General features: G+C 39.5%; 1 protein-coding gene and 1 long non-coding RNA gene across 2 annotated transcripts in view; one reads left to right on the forward strand and one right to left on the reverse strand.

Moving 5' to 3' along the window:
* LOC108707106 overlaps positions 1–6,479 on the reverse strand; it is a 10,955-nt gene extending 4,476 nt beyond the window's left edge. The window contains exons 1-3 of the long non-coding RNA XR_001934220.2: positions 6,342–6,479; positions 3,032–3,093; positions 2,779–2,867 (exon numbers count right to left, since the gene is read on the reverse strand). This is a non-coding gene — a long non-coding RNA (uncharacterized LOC108707106). The remainder of the gene's footprint in view (positions 1–2,778; positions 2,868–3,031; positions 3,094–6,341) is intronic.
* A 145-nt stretch (positions 6,480–6,624) lies between these two features.
* On the forward strand, positions 6,625–18,802 carry rnf185.S (ring finger protein 185 S homeolog). The gene is given in 7 exon segments (NM_001092766.1): positions 6,625–6,684; positions 10,852–11,023; positions 11,844–11,862; positions 12,514–12,626; positions 12,842–12,893; positions 16,187–16,304; positions 17,915–18,802. Coding segments are annotated over 6 exon segments (570 nt in total). The 5' UTR covers positions 6,625–6,684; positions 10,852–10,853; the 3' UTR covers positions 18,013–18,802.
* The last annotated feature ends 3,951 nt before the right edge of the window (positions 18,803–22,753 follow it).

Genomic DNA, 22,753 nt, shown 5'->3' on the forward strand with positions numbered 1-22,753 from the left:
ATATAAATAAAACTGTTGTAGACAGCAAAGTAGAAAACATTTTATAGAACATTTTGTGCCATTTGTACATGAATGGAAACATTCATATTGTATACTCTTAAAGGGTTACAAAATCTCTTGTTTTCTCTGTGTGCCTATGCACTCATACATTATTTTATTTCCACTGAATGTCCTACCTAACTAGTGGACTCTCTATGAACACTTGTTTTGTTTTAGGAATGGTTTTAAGCCTCTCCCTATAATATACCTTATCTCTTTCCATAATCTTTATTTTACGGACACCTGTATATTTATATAGTCTGTACAGAGAGATAAATAGCCATGTATATGAAAGGTCCTTCTCTAAATTTAGCCAGGTTAATATAAATCAGGATTATACCTCAGGATGTGATTTCTGGCGGTGCAACTGTTCAAAATTCCTGACCCAGCATTCTAAGGGGCAAATTCACTAACCTCCGAAAATTAGCCAGCGACCGCTTCGCTCACAGCACAACACTTCGCCAGGCATAGGTTTGTCAGGACAACGCTAATTCACTAAAATCCGGGCGCCGAGCGCTGGCGAAGTTGCACTAGCGTTACTGCGCCAAGAGAAGCAAAGTTGCGCTAGTGTTGCCTAATTTACATACGGTGGGAAGTTAAAGTTCAATGGACGTATATGTTGCAGCAAATACATTACACTACACAAGCCCGGGAAACCTTAATAAAATAAAGTTGTTATATTGCCCTACACATGAGCCCAGTGTATAGTTTATGTGCCATATGTTAGGAAATGTAGGGGGGGAAGCCGGTTACCTCAAAAAAATGTTATGCTCTTTTTCAGCCAATCACCCTGAAAAAAGGAAAAGACGCTAGCGTTTTTTGGGACATAGGAAAATTTTCAACTATTTTTTTAGGAACTCCAATCTGCTCTATTGCACTTTGCCTGGTCTGAGGTGGCGAAGGCAAGTCAGTAAAATCCGCATCTTAGTGAAATTGCATAGTTACGTCCATTTGCCAGAGCGCACATTCGCCTGGCGTTAGGTAACGAAGTACAGCTAGAGTCTATCTCCTTCTTAGTGAAGTGACGCCGACGACCGTTCCGAAATGAACTTCGCCCTTTAATAAATTGCCCCTAAGCAAGAGCTTAGGATAGCGAGTTGCTGCATGTCCAAAAAAGCTAACTTTCAGCACTTCTTACTAAGCTTGGCCTTATATTTTGGTGGGACAGCAATACTTTCCAATTTATATCTACAAACTTGCAAAAAAAAAAAAAAAAAATACTCTGTGCAAACAAACTATGCTCTCAAAAGTTTCTGTCTTTGTTTTTAATATAAAGGTGCAATGCATGTATAAAGTACATTACGCTGAAAAAAATGTGTTTGCCTAATTGTGCTTTTACTGGAGAATTCACATAAAAAAATGACAGAATATCTCAACTTTGTAAAGTAATTTCCTTTCTTAGAACTATTATTCTCTTTTTCTTTGTAATATGTGCAGAGCTAAATGTTCTGGCTACTCCTGCAATGTGAAAAGGTCATTCCCCAAGACATTCTACTGTGTTCATACTGAAACTAGACTAACAGATTGGAGGAGAATTATAGAGAAGGATTTTAAGACAATGAACAGAGAACTATGTTTAACTCAAATCAGTATCTGCTGTTAAAAAAAGATCTTCATAGCATCTATGGTAAGCTTTTCATTAGAAAAAGAATAAATGTAGCCCTTAATATTTTCAAAATACACAAAAGGAAAAAAATATCATTTTAGTGTCCTTGAAGTACTGTGGAGAGATGGGTTGTATATTTAAAGGGGAACTCCGGGTTCACAAAAAAAATCTTGAGTGCAGTACTTCTGGTCTGCTTTTGGCATGGAGCTCTTCAGGCATTGCTGCATAGAGGAGGGGGGTTAGACAACTAACTATAGCCAGATCAGGTGTTCTGCAGTGGTCATAAACATAGATGAACTTCTGTATATCATTTTTATGTGTTGTGGGGGGGGGGGGGCAGCTGGCAGACAATTATGGTGGGCTCTGTAACTGGACACAACAGGTACCCCCCCCTTCCCCCACACTAAGCAGAGAAAGAGGAGAGCTCAGGTGATGGTAAATAAAGTACAGGACAGTTGGGCTATAAAAAGAGCTTTGCTTTTAACTCTGGGAAATAACCCACCACTGAGCCTAAAAGTCCAGTTTGATTTGCATTGCGCCGGTTCCACTAGGAAAAGGGACAATTATTTATAGTGCGCACAAGGATTAACACACACTGTCAGACAAAAAGCACACACTGTGCCAAACCAAACAAATGAAAACCCAACTTGCTCGAAAATAAAAGCGTTTATTGCTTCCTGCTGAGCATGATGACGTGATGATTTGTGAGTCGACTACTTTCACTGAAACTACTTATGCTGTCTGTAACTGGAGTCGGGAACGGTGAGGAAGAAAAAGGCTGAGTGACTGTTAGAAGCGATTTCAGAGTTAAATTGTCTCTAAATAGTAGGAAAAAATAATGCATTGCAATTGATAAAATATGTGTTTCACTACAAATTAGAGATTTGGAGATTTTTTTGGAAACTGGAGTTCCCCTTTAATGATTTGCATATAGAGAAGTAACTATAAACAGCAGCAACACAATAAATCAATTTTACTATAATGTAGTCACATTTCTGTATACACAATTATGTTCTACATGCTACTTACACACAACTCACAAATCTAAAAGACAGTCTAGTGAAATGAGTGTGTGTATTAGGATGTTTAAAGGGATTATCGGATCTCAGTTTTAGTATTTTAATATTGCTCACCTTCATCCTCATTGTCGCCATTTTCTGGTTTATTTATTATGTTTGTGAAAATTTGTTTGTTTTGTTAAACCTCTCTGATGGAAATTTCTCTGATAGAAATAAGAACAGAATCAATTAGAGACAAAAATCTTAAAGCCTTGCTGTAAAACACACCAACACCTCCATACAGTTCTGATCCAGCTGCTGTTACCTGTCTAAAATGGCTACAAGTTTCTTTGCAACATGAGAACGGAATTACGTTCCGCCCACTTACCGGAGGCTTGGGAGAGCTATTTTTTTTTTCTTTCTCCTCAGCGGACGCCTCTTGAAGGGCACCTGTGAAAGTGGAAGAAGGGAAACTACTAGAATCATTCATTTAATTTCTACATTTTCAGTAAAAGTGGCCTTACTTGACCAAATTTGATGGAATATTTTGGTCAGTTTCACCCCTTTTAGTGCTTGTATTGGATTAGTTGGTCACAAAAGTACTCTCTACTTCCTTTTCGGAAAAAAAAAAAAATGCATGTCCATTTCATATGTGTATGCTGTAAAAGCAAAAACTTCAAATATTCCCTTTTAAGTATGCCGAACAGTTGTTTTTTGCTTTTAAAGGAGAAGGAAAGGCAGTAAGCTTTATCAGAAAGGTCTATATAAATACACCAGTAAACCCTCAAAACAATGCTGCTCTGAGTCCTCTGTCTAAAGAAACGCGGCATTTCTTTTCTTTTATTGTGTACACATGGGCTTCTATATCAGACTTCCTGTTTTCAGCATAAACCTCCAGGGCAGGGCTTGAGCATGCTCAGTTTGCTCCTCTCCCCCTTCCATCCCTGCTGTAATCTGAGCTCAGAGCTGTAAGTGAGCAGGGAGAGACTCAGACAGGAAGTGATGTCACACCAAGCTTATATGGCTGCTTCTATCCTAAACAAACAGAGACAGTGTCTAGATCTGTTTACTCTGTGTATGGTAAAGCATTCTGCAGAATAAATACAGCATTCTAGCTTGCACTATTGTGGCTAATCTATTGGCAATAAACCATCTTGTAGCTTTCCTTCTCCTTTAAGCGCAGCACCCCCACCAGAGCTTTGATTTTCTGTGCCATCTTGGTTTGTCTTCGCAAGGATTTTGCATCTCTTCCATTCTGTTGACTAAGTCACAGGCATCTCCTGGCAGCTCTTAAATTCTACCATAAAGGGATTGTTCACCTTCAAACAACTTGTTGTTTTCAGACAGATCACCAGAAATAATGACTTTTTCCAATTACTTTTTATTGCAGTATTTTCTTTTACAGCATACACATATGAAATGGACATGCCACATATCTGATCTTTGGTTACATAGTTAAATTGGGTTGAGAAAAGACAAAGTCCATCAAGTTCAACCCCTCCAAATGAAAACCCAGCATCCATACACACACCCCTCCCTACTTTCTCATAAATTATATATACCCATATCTATACTAACTATAGAGCTTAGTATCACAATAGCCTTTGATATTATGTCTGTCCAAAAAATCATCCAAGCCATTCTTAAAGGCATTAACAGAATCAGCCATCACAACATCAGCCGGCAGTGCATTCCACAACCTCACTGTCCTGACTGTGAAGAACCCCCTACGTTGCTTCAAATGAAAGTTCTTTTCTTCTAGTCTAAGGCTAAGGCCACACTAGGCGATAGCGCCGCGATTTGACTCGCGGTGACTTTTCGCCGCGACTTTTAAGCCGCAATCGCTGGGGAAACTTTTGCGCTGGCGTCTATGGGGAATCGCGAAAAATCGCCAGCGTAAAAACACACGCGGCGATCTTTTCTCTACTGTCGCTTGAAATTGCCTCGCTAGGCGATTTCGAGCGACAATAGAAAAAAGATCGCCGCGTGTGTTTTTACGCTGGCGATTTTTCGCGATTCCCCATAGACGCCAGCGCAAAAGTTTCCCCAGCGATTGCGGCTTAAAAGTCGCCGCGAGTCAAATCGCGGCGCTATCGCCTAGTGTGGCCTTAGCCTTAAGGGGTGGCCTCTGGTACGGTGATCCACTTTATGGGTAAAAAGGTCCCTTGCCATTTGTCTATAATGTCCTCTAATGTACTTGTAAAGTGTAATCATGTCCCCTCGCAAGCGCCTTTTTTCCAGAGAAAACAACCCCAACCTTGACAGTCTACCCTCATAATTTAAGTCTTCCATCCCTCTAACCAATTTAGTTGCACATCTCTGCACTCTCTCCAGCTCATTTATATCCCTCTTATGGACTGGAGTCCAAAACTGCACTGCATATTCCAGATGAGGCCTCACTAGGGACCTATAAAGAGGCATAATTATGTTTTCATCCCTTGAGTTAATACCCTTTTTATGCAAGACAGAACTATTATATGGTAGTATAGACTCAAATGCAACATGCATGGGTAGAGATGATGTATCTGTTACGTTTCATATATGCACCCAATTACAAATGCACCCAGTTACAAATGTTTGATCTACTAACTACAAACACTACACATAGTATCTTAACATTCAAGGCTTTGTTGTGCTGGAGTATTGCATGCACACTGTAAAATATTTGGTTTGTGATTATGACAACAAATCAGTAATTGTTGTGGATTATTAAAGAGGTGATCCGTGTAATCACCCAGGACCCGTGCAGGGCTCAAATTGCAAACAAAGATTTGTCTTGTGCTGTCTAACCAGTGCAGGGCAGTGACATATATTTCCTCACTGTCTCTATGTACTTCATATAATGCACTGAAACGCATGGAATGTTAACCCATTTCATTCTAATACAAATTCTAAATTCCCCTGACATTCACTTTGCATACTGTTTCCATGCAAGTGGAAGTTGAGAAACATGACCACACTGGTGCCAAAGATTTCTTCTGGAAGGGTTTGCAAGTTATAGATCAACTTGGAGGCCCTATTTTTTAATAAAGTTCTCAGCAGTGCTTCTATAACCCAAAAACTGCAAGTGCATAAAAAGCACACATTGCAAAATGACTTTGCCTTAAAAAAAGGCTAGGCCTAACTTCAGGTCACCTGGCCAAAATGCGCACAATAATTAAAAGAAAGCGTCTTCAGGCTTGCCTTTGTCCGAGGACTAAAAAAGGCCCCTTTGTGCCCAACCAAATGACTCGCAGGAAGCAAAGATCTTCAGACCCCCTTCGCCGTAAGGCAAGGAGGCCCCTTATCCAACTCGTTCCAGCCAAAAGGCATAGATAGGGGAAGGATAAACAAGTGACCTCCAAAGAAATCTGAAAACAAATGCAAGGCATTGGCAGGGCCGGGTTTCATGGGGAGAAAGCACCTTATTGCCACTTATCTATATGGAGGTCATATTGCACCAATCCTAAGTGCATTAAAATATAGAAAAAAATGCAAGGTGACAAACGTAGTTAAAATAAATACATAAAATATAACAAAAAGAAGTGACTGCGTGCAACCCCAGCATATGGTTAAATTATAAAGATTTGTTTGTACACCCAAGGTCCAACAAACTGGAGTAAAAAGTGCAAATAAGGTGTCTTCATCTTAGTGCAGATACCGAGCTTAGCCAAAAGGGGCACTGAGAGCACTGAGCATTATATGCAGTAATGGTTTACCTGATAAGAAGCAGCAGGAGAACTAAATGCCACCAATCTCATCAGTACTTCAAGAAATCTAACTTCAACTATCCCCTACAGAAGACATGTTTCTCTTCCTTTCCCCTAACTGGTGGTACCCAAGCAGCTTCACGGAACCGTTCAAGATCCTCATTACTGCTATCCGAGTCACTTTCCTGCGTGCCTCCTCTGGGCGCTGCCATCTTACTTATGGTCACGTGCCTGACACACCGCGGAGTCTAAAGATTGACTCCTGCTCCCTGTCTGAAAAGCAGGATGTGACGTCTGAAAGGCGGAAGTGGCTGAGATTAGCTGGACTGCTGGACAGTCGGTGTTAACGGAGGTAGGGCAATTTACCTTTAGTTGAGGATAGCAATAACTCAATGTAATACTGCTTGTTCATGACAGAATAGCTGTATACCCCGAGTTCACGTTTAATATTGGTGCCAGTCAGCGGGTACCTGTGCCCACACCAGCTGTATCATTCCTAGCATCCCGTGTTTGTCAGTGTGCAATTCCCAATGGCAAGTGTCAGCTTTCTTGTGGTTGGCTGGAAAGTGTATGACAAGTGTGGGCCGGGCCAGCTTAATACACTTACATAGAAATAACTGGCAGCTTTCTACGGGCAATTTGTGTCAGTCTGTGATTTACAGTGGTAGGTTTTTCAGGGAACTAAGAAAAAATGGTGTAAAATCAGGGAAATGCATTATATAGTGGTGGGATCACAAACAAGTGGTGTAAAATGAGAGAAATACAAACATCAGTTTAGGTAAAATCGAGAATTCACTTATTTACCAAACCAACATTGCAGAGAGTTGCACATATTCTAATGTAATAGCATTTGTACCTAGTGACAGGCGCTTATTGGGTCATTACATATCAACCTAACTCGTATACGGAATCGCATGTTCACAAGTTAAACCCGAGTTTGATTTTTGGCTAGGCGGTATTAGTTACAGCTATTATGTGCAGAGATTTAACATATATAATGATACTATTTGTTTTTTTATGCTTCCTGCAACATATTTGTATACTATTTAAAGGGGCTGTACACCCTCTTTTTCAACACTGGTACAATGAACAGGGCTTGTGATGAACATACTTTTTGCCAGTTGTTTTAATTTGGAAATATCTATAGTATACAGCAGGGGTCCCCAACCTTTTTTTACCCGTGAGCCACATACAAATGTAAAAAGAGTTGGGGAGCAACACAAGCATGATAAAGTCCCTTGGGTGCCAAATAAGGACTGTGATTGCCTATTTATTATACCCTATGTGGACTGGCAGCCTACAGGAGGCTCTACTTGGCACTATACTTAGTTTTTTTGCAATTAAAACTCGCTTCCAAGCCCGAAATTCAAAAATAATGGCCTACTTTGAGGCCACTGAGAGCAACATCCAAAGGGTTGGAGAGCAACATGTTGCTCACGAGCTACTGGTTGGGGATCACTGGTATACAGTATGTCTTCTTATACAGAGAGTTTTCAGTGGGCTGCTGCCTTGTTTGTCTTTGCTCATTGGGATCAGGCAGTAGAATGTGGCAAAGGGCTATTTAGATTGGGTTGTCCACAAACTAGGGATGCACCAAATCCACTTTTGGATTCGGCCGAACCCCCGAATCCTCCGCGAAAGATTAGGCGGAATACCGAACCGAATCCTAATTTGCATATGCAAATTGCATATGCAAATTAGGGATGGGAAGGGGAAAACATGTTTTACTTCCTTGTTTTGTGACAAGGCACGCAATTTCACTCCCCATATATAATTTGCATATGCAAATTACGATTCAGTTCGGCTGGCAGAAGGAATTCTGCTGAAAAAGGCGGAATCCCGAACCAAATCCTGGATTCGCTGCATCCCTACCACAAACACACCAATTTACAATATAGGAAGAAAAAATGGGGAGCGTATAGATGGGGGTTAAGTCCCCATTTTTTGTTCATATATTGTTAATATTAAAATGTTGCCCTGTTTAGTGCAAGAAATAAGGAAATGCTTATGATTAGGGATGCACCAAATCCACTATTTTGGATTTGGCCAAACCCCCTTTGCGAAAGATTAGACCAAATACCAAATCTAATACTAATTTGCATATGCAAATTAGGGATGGGAAGGGGAAACAATTTTTACTTCCTTGTTTTGTGACAAAAAGGTCCTGCGATTTCCCTCCCTGCCCCTAATTTGCATATGCAAATTAGGATTCCAATGCTGTTCGGCCGGGCAGAAGGATTTGGCCGAATCCAAATCCTGCTGAAAAAGGCCGAATACCGGATTTGGTGCATCCCCACTTATAATTAAATATATTAAAGTTATAAAGTATTATATTAAAGATATAAAGTTAAAAAATGGGGGGGTACACTGTCTCTTTAAATACTTCTCATGGCTCTGGCTCATGGTGCTATTGCGTCAGTTGTTTCAACATGAACGTATTTAAATCTGCTTTTAAATGCTTGTGCACATTCCTTAAAACGTTATAAGAATGTCTGTGGAATTGCTCAATGCTTAATGCATCGTGTAGCTGTGAGTGAGGGGATGTTAAGCCACTTGCTCATGTCAGCATAGGCACTTGTTAATCACTTGATATGCTTAAGTAGATTATGGTTACTTATATTTATAGTGTGACAAAGCTGGTTTCTTCTATGAGTGTCTGCCCATGTCAAGTATACGATAGCTATATACGCAACATTAGCCTTTTGTTGAGAACTCCGCTATAGAAATAATTCTGGAAATCCCCTATCCAGAAACCTCCAAATAATGAGACGGCTGCCCCCCATAGACGCCGTTGTAATAAAATAATTCAAATTTTTAAAATGGATTCTTTTTTTCTTTCTAATAATGAAATAGTACCTTACTTGATCCCAACTAAGATATACTGAATCCTTATTGGAAGCAAAACAATCCTATTGGTCTTATTTAATGGTAAAATACATTTTTAGTAGACTCAATGTATAGTGATGCAAAATACAGAAAGATCCATTATCAGGAAAACACCTGGTGGATAAAGGGGGCCCTTACCTGTACATGTTAATCATGATTATGTTGTATGCTATGTGTATATATGCTGCATATGTTTTTGATACTGCTTTTATACATAATTTATCATGATATATAAAGTTAGATTTGGCATTTCATACTTTTGTTGCAAGGCCAATGTGGATTTAGCTGTATCACAAGGCACACATGTGCAGTGGAAAGGCAGTGTTCATAATATTTTGAATTCGGCCGAATCCTTTGCGAAAGATTCGGCCGAATGCCGAACCACATCCTAATTTGCATATGAAAATTAGGGATGGGAATGGGAAAACATTTACTTCCTTGTTTTGTGACAAAAAGTCACGTGATTTCCCTCCCCACCCCTAATTTGCATATACAAATTAGGATTCGGATTTGCTTCGGCTGGGCAGAAGAATTTTGGCCGAATCCTGCTGAAAAAGGCTGAATCCTGGATTCGGTGCATCCCTAATTTAACTATAGTCCAAGTAGTTTCAGACTGAAATATTTAAACTTTTTGTGCCTGTAGTCATTTACCAATAATTTGTACATTGTTTCCCTCAAGGCCCAGCCCATATGGTGTTTATATCCTGTTGACTCTACTCACAACGATAAATCAACAATTTCAGATTTGTGTGTTTTTGCAGTCTGTGGATACAACATGACTTGTATGCAATATATTTATCTCGACTGGTTAAACTGGTCTCATTTCTTGCCAAGCATACACAGCTAGCTCTGATGATGTCTTACACCAGACTTTGCTGTTAAAGGAACAGTAATACCAAAAAAAATAGTGTTTTAAAGTAATGAAAATATGTACTGTTGCTCTGCACTGGTAAAACTGATGTTTACTTCACTTATATAGTTTGCTTCACTTCACTTCTACAGAGCTTATCTGCTGTGTAACCTGAGCCTTTTCCCATTGCTACACAGCAGCTTATTTATATAAACAAAAGTAGTGTTTCTAAAGCAAACACAACAGTTTTACCAGTGCAGGGTAACACTGCTTTATATTTGTATTACGTTAAACCCGTTTTTTTTTTATGTTATTGTTCCTTTAAGAAATTAGCTCCCTTAGGACAGGGGATAAATGTATGTAACCTGCATCCTCAAAGGGGTGTTGCAGACAGGCGAAAGAAATTTAAACTGAGAACACCCTGTGGCAGCAGCTTCTGGCATATAATGAGGTCTGTGGGGGTTGTTTTGCTTGTTTTTTGACCCTCAAACTACAGTTTTTCTCTCTCCTCTTTCACTTCCCTGATTGTATACGTCACTTAAGGCTCATATTAGCCATTTTATCTTTGGGGACATGATGTAACAATGTGAAAAAGCAGCATATACATAGAGCTCTACATTTCCTCATCAGTGATTCTCCATTTACATTTTGCAGCTTACTGAATGAAAGAGCGTTTGCAAATCTTCCTGAAAGCATTGTTTCTGGATTGCCTCTATCTATATTTGCATCTGTGATTGTTTAGCAGATCTTTTGTTTGGTTACTAACAAGTTATCACTGCTTAGGGATGGCAAGTGCGGGTCCAGCTCCTTCTGCATCTGCAGAGAATTCAGGCCCTGGAGGAGCAAGTGGCAGTACCAATGGAGAGACCAGCAGTCAAGACAGCACATTTGAATGCAACATTTGCTTGGACAACGCAAAAGATGCAGTGATCAGCTTATGTGGCCACCTTTTTTGGTAAGCAGATTGAGGGAAAGAATAAATGAAGTTAAATATAACTGGTGAGAGTAAGAATGCTAACTCTCCATTTTTTGGAGGCTGGGTAAACACTGGTTTGCTGCAAGAGTTTAACTTGAACAAGGAGGAAAGAGGGGAATGCAGCAATATGAGGCACATTTATCAAAGGTCGAATTTCGAATTCATGTTAGTTTTTTAAAACTCCCCAAAACTCCCATAAATTCAAAATTCGACCAATTGAAATGTATTATTAAAATGAAATTTTTTTCAACTCGGACGAATTGAAACAACCTGAAAATCTAAGTCAGATTCGATCAAACTCGATTTGAATTTGACAGTTTTGACCATAAAAAAATGTGAAAATTTGAATTTTCAATTTGACCCTTTGCTGCAGAGTTCCCTCCCTTTACTTCATTCCCTTACTAATTATGTCCGCATTCAGTCCTCTTCACATAATTAGCCTGCACAGCACAGTGTACAGCCATGTAGACCGCAAAGGCACTACAGATGCTAGTAGCCCTGAACTATGCACAGGAGCATTATAAGCTTTGATGGGCAGCGTATGCATTGACAGTGCTTTCAAATAATGAAGCAGTAGCTTGCAAGAGTGATTAAATGAAGAAAAGAACTACATGATAATATATTGGGTAAGGGACTACAAAGGTATGCTACTGAAAATAAACTCTGCCTTTCAGCGTCCTATAGTGTTGTGATGTATTTTAGAGGTATACTAATAGATCATAATACTGTATGCACTTTTTGTTTGTTTTATTGTGCAAGAAAGTCAAATGCCTTTTATTTCTTTCTTTTCCATGCCCAGCTGGCCATGTTTGCATCAGGTAAGCTTGCATGTTTGTTTTGTGTAAAAATTGTTGTTTGCATTTTATAAAATTACACAAAAAAGGGAATGGACTAGGGAACCTTTCCAGAAAAGTGGGTGGTCCCTTTGTATAGCTAATATCTAATGTTTATAACTGTTGATTGCACTGTATGTATGAAGCAGATTGCATTTAATGTTGCCAGAGGTTTGGGATAGCAATAGATGCGTGTGTATAGTTTGTTTTGGTTGTAGATTGCATTATCTCTTCTCTATAACACAAGTAGGAAAAGTCTATACAGGTATAGGATCGTTAACCAGAATTTTGTGGCACCTCAGAATATGAGATTTCGCTGTTATCTGGATCACCTTATGTCTTCTAAAATTGATTTATACATTAAATAAACCAGTTAGGATTTTTTTTTGCTGAAAGTGTGTATTTGTGCAGAATATTTGGGCTCAGTACAAGATATTTTTTTTATTTTACAGAGAGATTATTTTTAAGAGTTAAAATTATTTGCTTAAATAGACTCTATGGGGTTGTCCTTCCCGTAATTTGGCGTATTCTGGGTAACAGGTTTCCGGATAAGGGATCCTGTACCTTTATCTACAGCAGACAGAATATTAGAAACGTTTAGGCCTTGTTTTTATGATAGGTATTTCTTATTCTTAGTGGCTAGAAACTCGACCAAACCGGCAGGTGTGTCCGGTCTGCAAAGCTGGAATCAGCCGTGAGAAAGTCATACCCCTCTACGGAAGAGGAAGCACTGGGCAGGAGGATCCCAGGTAAGAATATGACTGAGCATTATATTGTTGTGGCTATGGGAAACAATTTGTAGCAATTCTCCTTTCTTTGCCACAGTGACTTCTTTTCAGAAGTCTCCAAGTCATAACCCAAATAGGTTTCTGGGTTTAACACACATAATAATTATTGTTTAATACATAGTACGCTGGTTGAAAGTTTGCTAAATGTTGTCTTCACACAAATCTAATTTCCACAGAGAAAAAACCCCTCCGCGTCCTCAAGGGCAGAGACCAGAACCAGAAAACAGGGTAAGTACTGATGAGAAGGGAGGTAATCATGAAATGTATGTATGAGTCACATGATGAAATGATTGCCTTTAATCTGTAATTCTGTACTGCCTCATGGGTATAGTTGGTTATCATATAATGAGCTACCCAAGGGATAAACTAATTAACATTAACATGCTGATCTAGTGCACACACTGCTCCTTGTCATTCATTTTAGCATTTAGAGATTTGCTTTCCCTATCTAAAAAGGAATATCCGTTATTTTATCTTTTTGATTTGTCCATATTAGTACAGCCTCTCGGCAAATTAAACACATGGCATGTAGCAAATCACAAAACTTGCTGCATTGCAATGAAGCCACAAGAGGTACAACATTTGTTTTGTGCTACTGGCAGATGATGTTACAAGATGTCTTCTGTTCATTTTGGACTGTCTGCAACCACAACACGAGCAAAAGGAGGAGCTCACGACCGGCGTTTCAGATAATAGCATTAGTCAGTGCCATCTCCACAAAGCTAAGGGCAATGACACATGAGGATGCTTCATAGGATTAAATAGGATGCTTCAATAGGATTAAAATTGCAGATGACAAGCCTCCCCAAATTTGCCTTACCTTTCACTATAATTAAGTAATTTACTTGTGGCATTTTATTGCAGTAAAATTCCTGCTTTTGCAGTTTCCTACAATTAAAGTGGACCTCTCACATGCATAAAAAGCTGTATAATTAAAATCTTTTTTCAAATTAAACAAGAATTCCAAATTCATTAGCACAGTCATGTCCATTCTAAATGTATTTAAAAATCTCAGCTGCCAATCATATTTTGCCTGCTCTGTCTTAGGCATAGAGGCCGGGCAGATAATTATTTATCTCTGTTATTTAAAGCTGGCAAACAAAACAAATCTCTCCATATGTCATTGCCCTGCAGCATGGAGTGGTGTTACCAGAAGTTCTAAGGAGGATATTTATGTTGAGGAGGATATTACTTTGTTAGATGTGAATAATTAGTCCATTAATATATTTATTTATTTTTTTGTTAGTTTCCAAAGCATGTTATACAGTCTTTGGACATTTTCTATGTCCAGTTATTGATGCATATTAAGTGTTGATGTCCATTAATATTTACTTTGCATCAGCGTCTGGTTAGCAAGTAATGCTCAACCCTTGTTGCCTTCTTACTAAATTCTATGGTCTATTTGTGCTGCAAAATGTTTGTGTGGCTGTGACATACACCAATTGCTTGAATTTGTACTTTTGCATCTGACCAAGACTGGAAAAAGCATTGAAACAAGAAATTATAAGTGCCTAAAGTGCGTTTGTAATGCTCCCTTTCAGGACAACATAATTAATTTGGGGGGTTTCCATGTCTTTCAAAGTGGAAACTAGGAATTAAAGGAACAGTAACATCAAAAAATTAAAGTGTTTTAAAATAATAAAAATATAATGCGGTGTTGCCCTGCACCAGTAAAACTTATGTGTTTGTTTCAGAAACACTACTATTGTTGATATAAATAAGCTGCTGTGTAGCAATGGGGGCCGCCATTCAAAGGAGAAAAAGCTTTGGTTACACAGCAGATAACAGATAAGCTTTGTAGAACATAATGGTGTTATCTGTTATCCACTATTTAACCTCTACCATATAGCCTTTTATCAATTTCCGCCATTGCTACTCAGAGCTACGCAGAACTTTGCAATGAGGGGTAATTACAAGCTATGGGGCATTTACAGTCCTGTTGTACTACTGGAACAGTCTCAAATCACAGGCAAACTGACACGGGTTTTGCTCAAGAATATCCCTGTATTTAGCACCATTCATCTTTCCCTTGGCTCGGACCAGTTTCCCAGTCCCTGCTGCTGGAAAACAATTTTGGGGAAAAAATAGCAAATTAAAAAAGCCAACTATTGGCGCTCATAATTCCATTAGACCCAGCAACAATTCTACTAAACCAGGTAGAAGAATCGGCCCCTAACCCTGCAGAAAGGGCACTTATTTGCTACCTCCTGATTCAAGCAAAAAGGCTTATAGCACTAAATTGGAAGTCAAGTCAATACCCAAAAAAGAAACAGTGGGTGGAAATGGTGAATGCCTCAGTCCCTCTGTATCAACTAACTTATCTTAGTTGGGGCTGCCCAAATAAGTTCAATAAAGTATGGTTACCTTGGGTTTCTGAGCATCTACCAGCTTTACTACCCCAAACTGAAGCGCAAATAAACAGTCCCCTTCCCTCACCTTAACACCCCACTCCCCTGATTCAAGGAACGACAGTAGACATCAGTAGACTGGGAATATGTATTTCTTTATTGTCAATAGTAAAATCCAGCAGATATTTTAAGTATCAAGACACACAGGCACTGAGTATAAAGCAAGTAATTAAGGAGAAACTGTTTATTAATGGTAATACTGCCATAGTTACAATAAGACATGTTAGCTAAACAGCTGTGTGTACAATGATGCAGCATGTATTCTGGATTGGACTAATTGTTTAACCTGTGCAATTTGTTTTTTTGTTTTTCTTTGTGGGTGAAAAGTTTAAAACTTAATAAAAACGAATTTGGAAAAAAAAAATACAGCTGACAGTCACCTAATGACAGATTGACAGGATTAGGAGGACACATTTAGAAAAAATTTTGGTAAATTGTTGTATGAAAGGCAAAATCTGGAAACTGTTCTGTTTAAAAGGCAAATTTACAAACGTGCAGATAAAGGTTTGTGAATATGGTGGGAAATCTGACAATTCTATCTCCACATTTATTTTGTCTCAATATAACCACTTTTGTTAATTCTCCCTATGTGTGTTTTGGCATTGGAAATTCTCAGAATTGTCTATGGCAGGGTATTTTTACGGCCTTTTGTAGCCACAACAAATAGGTGCTACTAGTATCTCCGTGTGTCTTCATCCTTAAAGAGGGTTTTGGGAGAAAATAGTTGAGAACACTGAATATGGGAATAGGAGGTGCAAGTGAAAAGAAAAGTATAAATAGAAGTAGGAGAAATATAAAGACAGATGGGAACATCAGATGTTGAATAAGTATCACTATAAATAAGTATGACTTACATGTCGGGTATGTCTACATAAATATTGGAAGAGGGCTGCTGTACTACAGTATATACTGTATTTCAGCACCAATATTTATAACTCCTGTGTAACTGCATGAGTGGTATAAAAAGGGGCGGGGCTATGTCTACATGGGGTGTTTTGTACTTCCTCTTTGTTGGTCGTTTTTCAATGTACAACCTTCCTTATCTTGGAAGATGGCCAACTCTGGTCTAGGGAATTTATATGATTATCATTAATGTTATTTTCATTCTTGCAGGGTTTCCAGGGCTTTGGATTTGGTGATGGGGGGTTCCAGATGTCATTTGGTATTGGAGCATTCCCTTTTGGAATATTTGCCACAGCATTTAACATCAATGATGGTCGCCCCCCACCAGGTAACCTGACATATTTTCTTTCTTTCATAAATATACACACAGTATACAAAAATGTTGTCTTGGTGCCGTAAAAAGCTTTTTGGCTGATGCAACTCTCTATGTGTTGGACCAAATATGATATATCTAAATGTATATACTGATGGATGTGATTTGCCTGTCCTCATCTGTATCTGCACAAGTCTGAAATCAAGAACAGACAGATACTCTAAGGCTAGTGCCACACCAAGATGATTATACCTTTGCATTTTTGCGCTGAAATCTGCTGTGTGTGGCATACAGGCTGAGGCAATGCAGTTGTAAGAAGGAGCAGATCGGAGTAATCTGTATCAGGCTTTTAGATAAAGTTGTTCATTATGCAAAAAGCTCTTCAGTGATAGAGTATTGCACGGGCTGGTCGGGCAGACACGTGTCGGACCAGGACCCGCTGACTTACAACCCGACTTCCACCCGCCACTTAACAAGTTCCCCCTACCTAGACCCACTACCCGACCTGGCCTGCAAATAATTTACTTACCTTCCGACCTGGGACTCATGAAACTGAAAGGGATATCACTGTGAACTGGCGTCATGTTGGAGCTGAAACCACTCGATAGGAAGACAGATTTTGTGCCCACCTGTGGGGAGCGTGGAAGGGACCAATCCCACACTGTACCCAGTTGGGTTGCCTGCGGAATCCTGCATGATCAGGGAATCTGAACTAAAACCCAATCGCTTTGTGGGTAATCCGCTGGTACCCACATGACTCTATTCAGTAGACTCTGTTCAGTGGATAATTCAATAAACTAACAAACTGCTTTAAGTTTGTCTTTTTCCTGTTAGTGCAAGAAATATATATAAACATATATTTAAAAAAAAAAACAATAGCTATAATTAAAACAATAGCCAATGAATATGTTCAACACAAATTTGTGCTGGCTGAACAAGCACTAAAATTTAGTTACATTACCATTTAATTATGACACAAAAAATGTATTTTCAAAATATTAATCTACATTCAAAGTTATCTATAGGTCATGTTGATCGTTTTTCACTGATAGTTCTGCTTTTTTGTAAGTAATTGTACTTGAAAAAGTACTTGCGGTTCCTAAACCTGACTGTTTTGCCGACCTGACTGTCCCTTCTTAACCCATCAGTTAGAGTTAATGCTAACAGACTACTGCTGCACAAATATGGCAGTCCCCTCATAGAGGAACAGGGTGGTGAGAAAGGTAATGGAAAAGCATCAGGCAAATACTTTTATGACAAAATTATAAATGCCATTCAAAGACAATGTTATGATGGATAATAAAAAGGTTATTTTCTGATGTTAGTATCTCTTTAAGGCCAAATCCTGGCAGTCTTTTAAGCAATGAGATTGCTTACGATCACCATTAAGCGTGGTACTTGTACACTTCCCTATATATGTACAAAGTGACCAAAAAGCAACCGATCTGTAAACAACTCTTCTGATACAACCTATTTTCTCTAGTCTCATTGGGTGTCTCTTGTACGCTGTGCCTTTTCTATGCCAATTTCACTAGCCCTCCCTTTTAATCGTTTTTGCTTTCCACAAATGTTGACCTTTTTTTTCTCAACATCATTTCCTTGACCTTTTATTTATTTTTTTCCAGCTGTTCCTGGGACTCCACAAAATGCAGATGAGCAGTTTTTCTCTCGTCTCTTCCTCTTCGTTGCCTTGGTTATTATGTTCTGGCTACTAATTGCATGATGCTGGCTCAGTATGATAAAGACTCGGTTTCACAGACTGCATCCCTTCTCTTGAAAATTACAAATCCGTCATCAAAATGCTCCAGTCTTAAAGTCTTGCTCTGCAGTTTGTAATGGATGACAGTTGGGTGTACTACATTTAAAAAATATATATTAGAGAGAATTAAATAGTATTATTGACTAGGGATGAGCTTTATAAGAGAACGATTTTCTGGCAAAGCCGTGCAAAATGACACCGGAAAGGCAGCAGTGTAAAAAATAATACAACCATTTGTTGTGTAATACTTTATGACCAGGTTATAGTTTGAAATACTTCAATATAACTCCTGTAATGAATCAAATTACACTGAAAGAGCAGATTATGCAGCTGACGAGGAGAGTGGAATCCTGGGTGGAGTCAATGTATGGAATGGAAATCACAAGATAAACTGTTGTTCAAGAGGGAGGGGACATTATGTGTGAAATAAGTGTAACAGCAGGATAAAAGCTTGCACACAAATACCTGAAATCACCAGATAATGGACAAATGTAAACCACAGAACTGCTCAGCACTGCGCAGAACTCAAATGCCATTGAAATATTCCTGACCTGCAAGTGAAGCATATAGTATGGACCTGGAATTATTTACTGCTATTTCTGACACCAACCACAGACTGATGTATTGTTCCCTCCAGCAAAATGGATGCTTATCCATACTGTATTCCCTAAGAACTTTTAACCCAGGTTGGGCTGAATTGATGTTGATTCCTCAATTTTATGAGATTTTAATAATTAAATTACAGTTAATTAAATTATACTTTTTGATAGATATTTCTAAGTGCTAAAGTAGTAAGACTATATATATTGGGAAAAAAAACTTGAAGATACTTTAAAAGGGATCCTATCACAAATTGCTTGTTTTTGTTCTATCCTATTAAATATGAATACCAGTTTGCATAAAAAGACATTTTTATATAAGTGTTTTATATAAGTTCCGGTCTTTGTTGAGCTTATCACAACCATTCTGTTGAGGGCAATTGGGACATCATTTGGAGGAGATTTGTAGAAGGTGCTTCATCTCTTTGCGCACCATTGCCCTTAAGCTCAACAAAGACATAGGACAGAAATACTGCACATTATGTTTTGAGATTATGGTGACTACAGCCCTTTTGCAGTAAAGATGTCCTCAGTAGTTCCCTGTCTTCTGCTGATTCTCTGCACATTCCCTGTGCTACTGTCACTTACCTGAGTTTAGAGACCGACTAACAATATACTAAAAGTCACAATACAAGGTTGATTAGCAATCAGTTTGGATTCTCATTACATGACAGCCTAGAAATCAGCAAACCGTTGAATCAGAATTTAATAATCAGACCTGCAGCATAAGCTTACATGAAGCAAACCTCATTTTAGGCTTGATGATATGTGAAGACCCCTAAGATTAGCTTCTTAACAGCTGCCCAGAGCACACTCAGCATGTTCAGTGTCACACTCAGGCCCGGACTGGTAATCTGTTCGTTCAGGCAAATGCCCGGTGGGCTGCCCCACTTAGAGTAAAGTGGGCCGGGGAGCCGCAAATAGAAGCCGAGAGCCAAGGCTGGGCGCTGAAGCCACCGAATGGGAGTCAAACCTGAAGCTGAACAAGCAATGATACAGAGTCGAGGCAGAGAGCCTTGTGTTCCTGGTAAGAAAGTAGCCTGTGCTGGGTGGAGCCGAACTTCAAGCAGTGAGAGGGAAACTAAGGAGGCAAAGGTACATGCACCCTGGGTGCAATTAAACTACAAAAGTGCAAAGACAGTTTTAAAACACAATCATTTATAGTAAAAAAAAAAGTAAGTGTTATTTTACTAATTCTACCCAGACCCTTACACCACAACATACTCAATCGGAAAATCCTGCCCAGGGCCGCCATCAGGGGGAGAGTTGTCCCGGGCCTGGGCCATTTTGTGTCTTATGAGAGGGCCTGGCCAAGCTACACTCACTCTGAGGCTCTCCGTCTGCTCAGAAGCAGAGCCGGGTGGGGCTGAAGTCCGTGCATCTCCAGTCGCTTGGGGACTGAATAGACTTGGAGGGGCAGTCCACTGTCACGATTGACCCATCTCTCAAATTCTTAGAAGGCAAGTTGTAAATAACCAAGTGTATTTTCTACCGACACATTCCACCACCCCCTCCCCTGTGCTGCCAGTGTGAGTGTGAGTACAGACTTTAAGTTAAATGCAGCTACTTGTTCTTATTTATTTTCTGTTTGCCTACCCCAAACATAATATATAGCATCCTTTTGGCTCACCTATAGCCCTTCTGTTCTCCTAAAAAGATGGCTTTAACCCTTTCTTACTTTAACCATCCATGATTTATTTTTTTTGGTATTGTGTGCTGAGGTACATAAAATGGCACATAGTTTAAATGACACTTTGTTTAGGTGGTCATCTTATATTAAATTGCCACTACATTTAACCAGCTACCATGAAAGTAATTTGTGTTCATTCCACTATATGTTCTGAGGATGTTATGCTTGAAATTGCCATTGCTCTAAGCATTCTATGTATTTTTAGGTTATTTTACATAAAACAAAGAAAACCGTTTATTTTCAGAGAAACATACATACATGCAAAGCACAATATAGCACATTACTTTTTATTTCTATGAACTACTACTAACTATCATTGGACCCCTAAATGCAATTTACATAAATTATGGAAAAATCCATTACTTTTGTAGAAACGTATGTAACTAGTGTATAAAGCAACAACAGGTAGAGAAGTGTGGCAAAATGCACTGACCTCCAGTGAACTGTTAAATCGATACTGACATGTTTCTATAAAAATTATAGGATCATGCTAGATTCAAGTAAATGCTGCACCCGGACCTCAAAGCCCCCCTCAAAGCCACCTCCAGCCCCCGCAAACCTGCGTTAACCCGACCCCCCCAACACTGCTAAATGATCTTCTGTACTGTTTCAGTGACGCTGGGCTGGGGGCATCGCGATCCTTTCATAGGATAATTCCGAATGAAAACAGGAATTCAGCCTACGGAAGAACGATCCAGCCCAGCGTCACTGAAGCAACGCGGAAATCCGTTCATACTGTCAGCAGGTCGGGAGCACGCGGGTTTGCGGGGCTGGGTGGCGGCTTTGAGGTGAACTATTCCGGGTGCAGCATTTACTTGATACTGACACGTTCCTATGATTTTTATAGGAATGTTTCAGTAACGCTTTAATCGGCACAATGGAACTCCTTGTATAAACTGCTTATACAGAGTAACATGTTCACACACAAGGGATGTGCCACAGTTTTGGTACTGCGTGCTTGTGTTCCTGGGAGAGCTTAAATATAAATAATTTGTGTGGGGGCCCCAAAGTTTCTGATGGCAGCCCCCCGGTCCTGCCAGACTTAGTATAAAGAGATCACTTCCATAAATAATGCATAAATAGTGATTCAAGCTTCAGAAAAAACACTTACTGGGACTCTTACTTGCACAGGCAAATCTGCACCTCTGCACCATCCCATATAATAATCTCATATATAACAATCCCATATAAATATAAACAGGTTGGAATGAAAAAAAGGTTGAATGTCAAAATCTCTAGTTTCTGTGGATTACTTATTACTACATTGGGGAACAGTGTTTTTAAATAAGCCCCAGCTTTATAAAAATTTGTCTGTTCAACTTCAGTTGTGAGTGCTACAGCCCTGAATGGCACTTTTAATACTGCGCATATACTGTATTTACTGTTGTCACAATAAGGGTTGATTTTAGGGATTTTTTTGCAGTGAGCCCCTTAGTGTGAGGACTAGTAGTAGGCCTTAGAACAGACACTGTGGTTGCAGAACAAATGGCCCACTTCCTCTTCTACACTATTGTGTTCCAGAGTGCCAGATACAGTACCAGGCATGCATTTGCACTAGGTTATGCTATCATCCAATGATGATAGCACAACCTTTGACAAAGGCTCTCCTGGTTGGCCCTTTGCCCAACCTCATTTCTACTTTGAAGCTGGAGTACCTTGTCCAGAATGAAAATTTGGAATTGGAACTAGGCCCCTAGGAACTTTGGGCCTCAAACACGACTCAGGCCAGATGATAATCTGCCACTGCACAGCAATTACCGTCAAATGGGAGTGAAAACTGCCGGATGAGAGTCGAACCCAAAGCCGCCGCATGGGAGCCGAAGAAGAAGCAGCTGTCGCCTAGTAGGAAAAAGACTGCCAGCTACATTTTAAAGATAAATTTCCCCTGGCCACCGTGGTTTTTTTTAGTTTTATGGGGAGTGTCTGACCACCAATTTTTATTTTTTGACTTGATGGCTGGCCGCAAAAGTCACACATTTATATTCTTCCGAAAATGAATCGCTGTGTGTGATTAGCCCCGGTGATTTTTCATTTTAGCCAGCGCAGAGTGAGGGAAGACGTTCGGGGAGATTGGTTGCCGCAAAGACGAGGCGATTAGTCGCCAGGCGACTAAATCTCCCCGAAACGCTCCGTGTGACCTCCTTACCCTTAAGGATCAGTAACACCAAAAAATGTAAGTGTTTTAAAGTAATGAAAATATAATGTAATGCTGCCCTGCACTGGTAAAACTGATCTGTTTGTTTTAGAAACACTACTATAGGTTATATAAACAAGCAATGATGGAAATTGAAAAAAGGCTATAAGGTACAGGTTAAAAAGATAACACCATTATATTCTATATAGCTTATTTGCTATCTGCAGTGTAACCTGGGCCTGTTCTCCTTTGAATGGCTGCCCCCATTGCTACACAGCAGCT

Source organism: Xenopus laevis, chromosome 1S, assembly GCF_017654675.1.
Source record: "Xenopus laevis strain J_2021 chromosome 1S, Xenopus_laevis_v10.1, whole genome shotgun sequence".
Lineage (NCBI taxonomy): Eukaryota > Metazoa > Chordata > Amphibia > Anura > Pipidae > Xenopus > Xenopus laevis.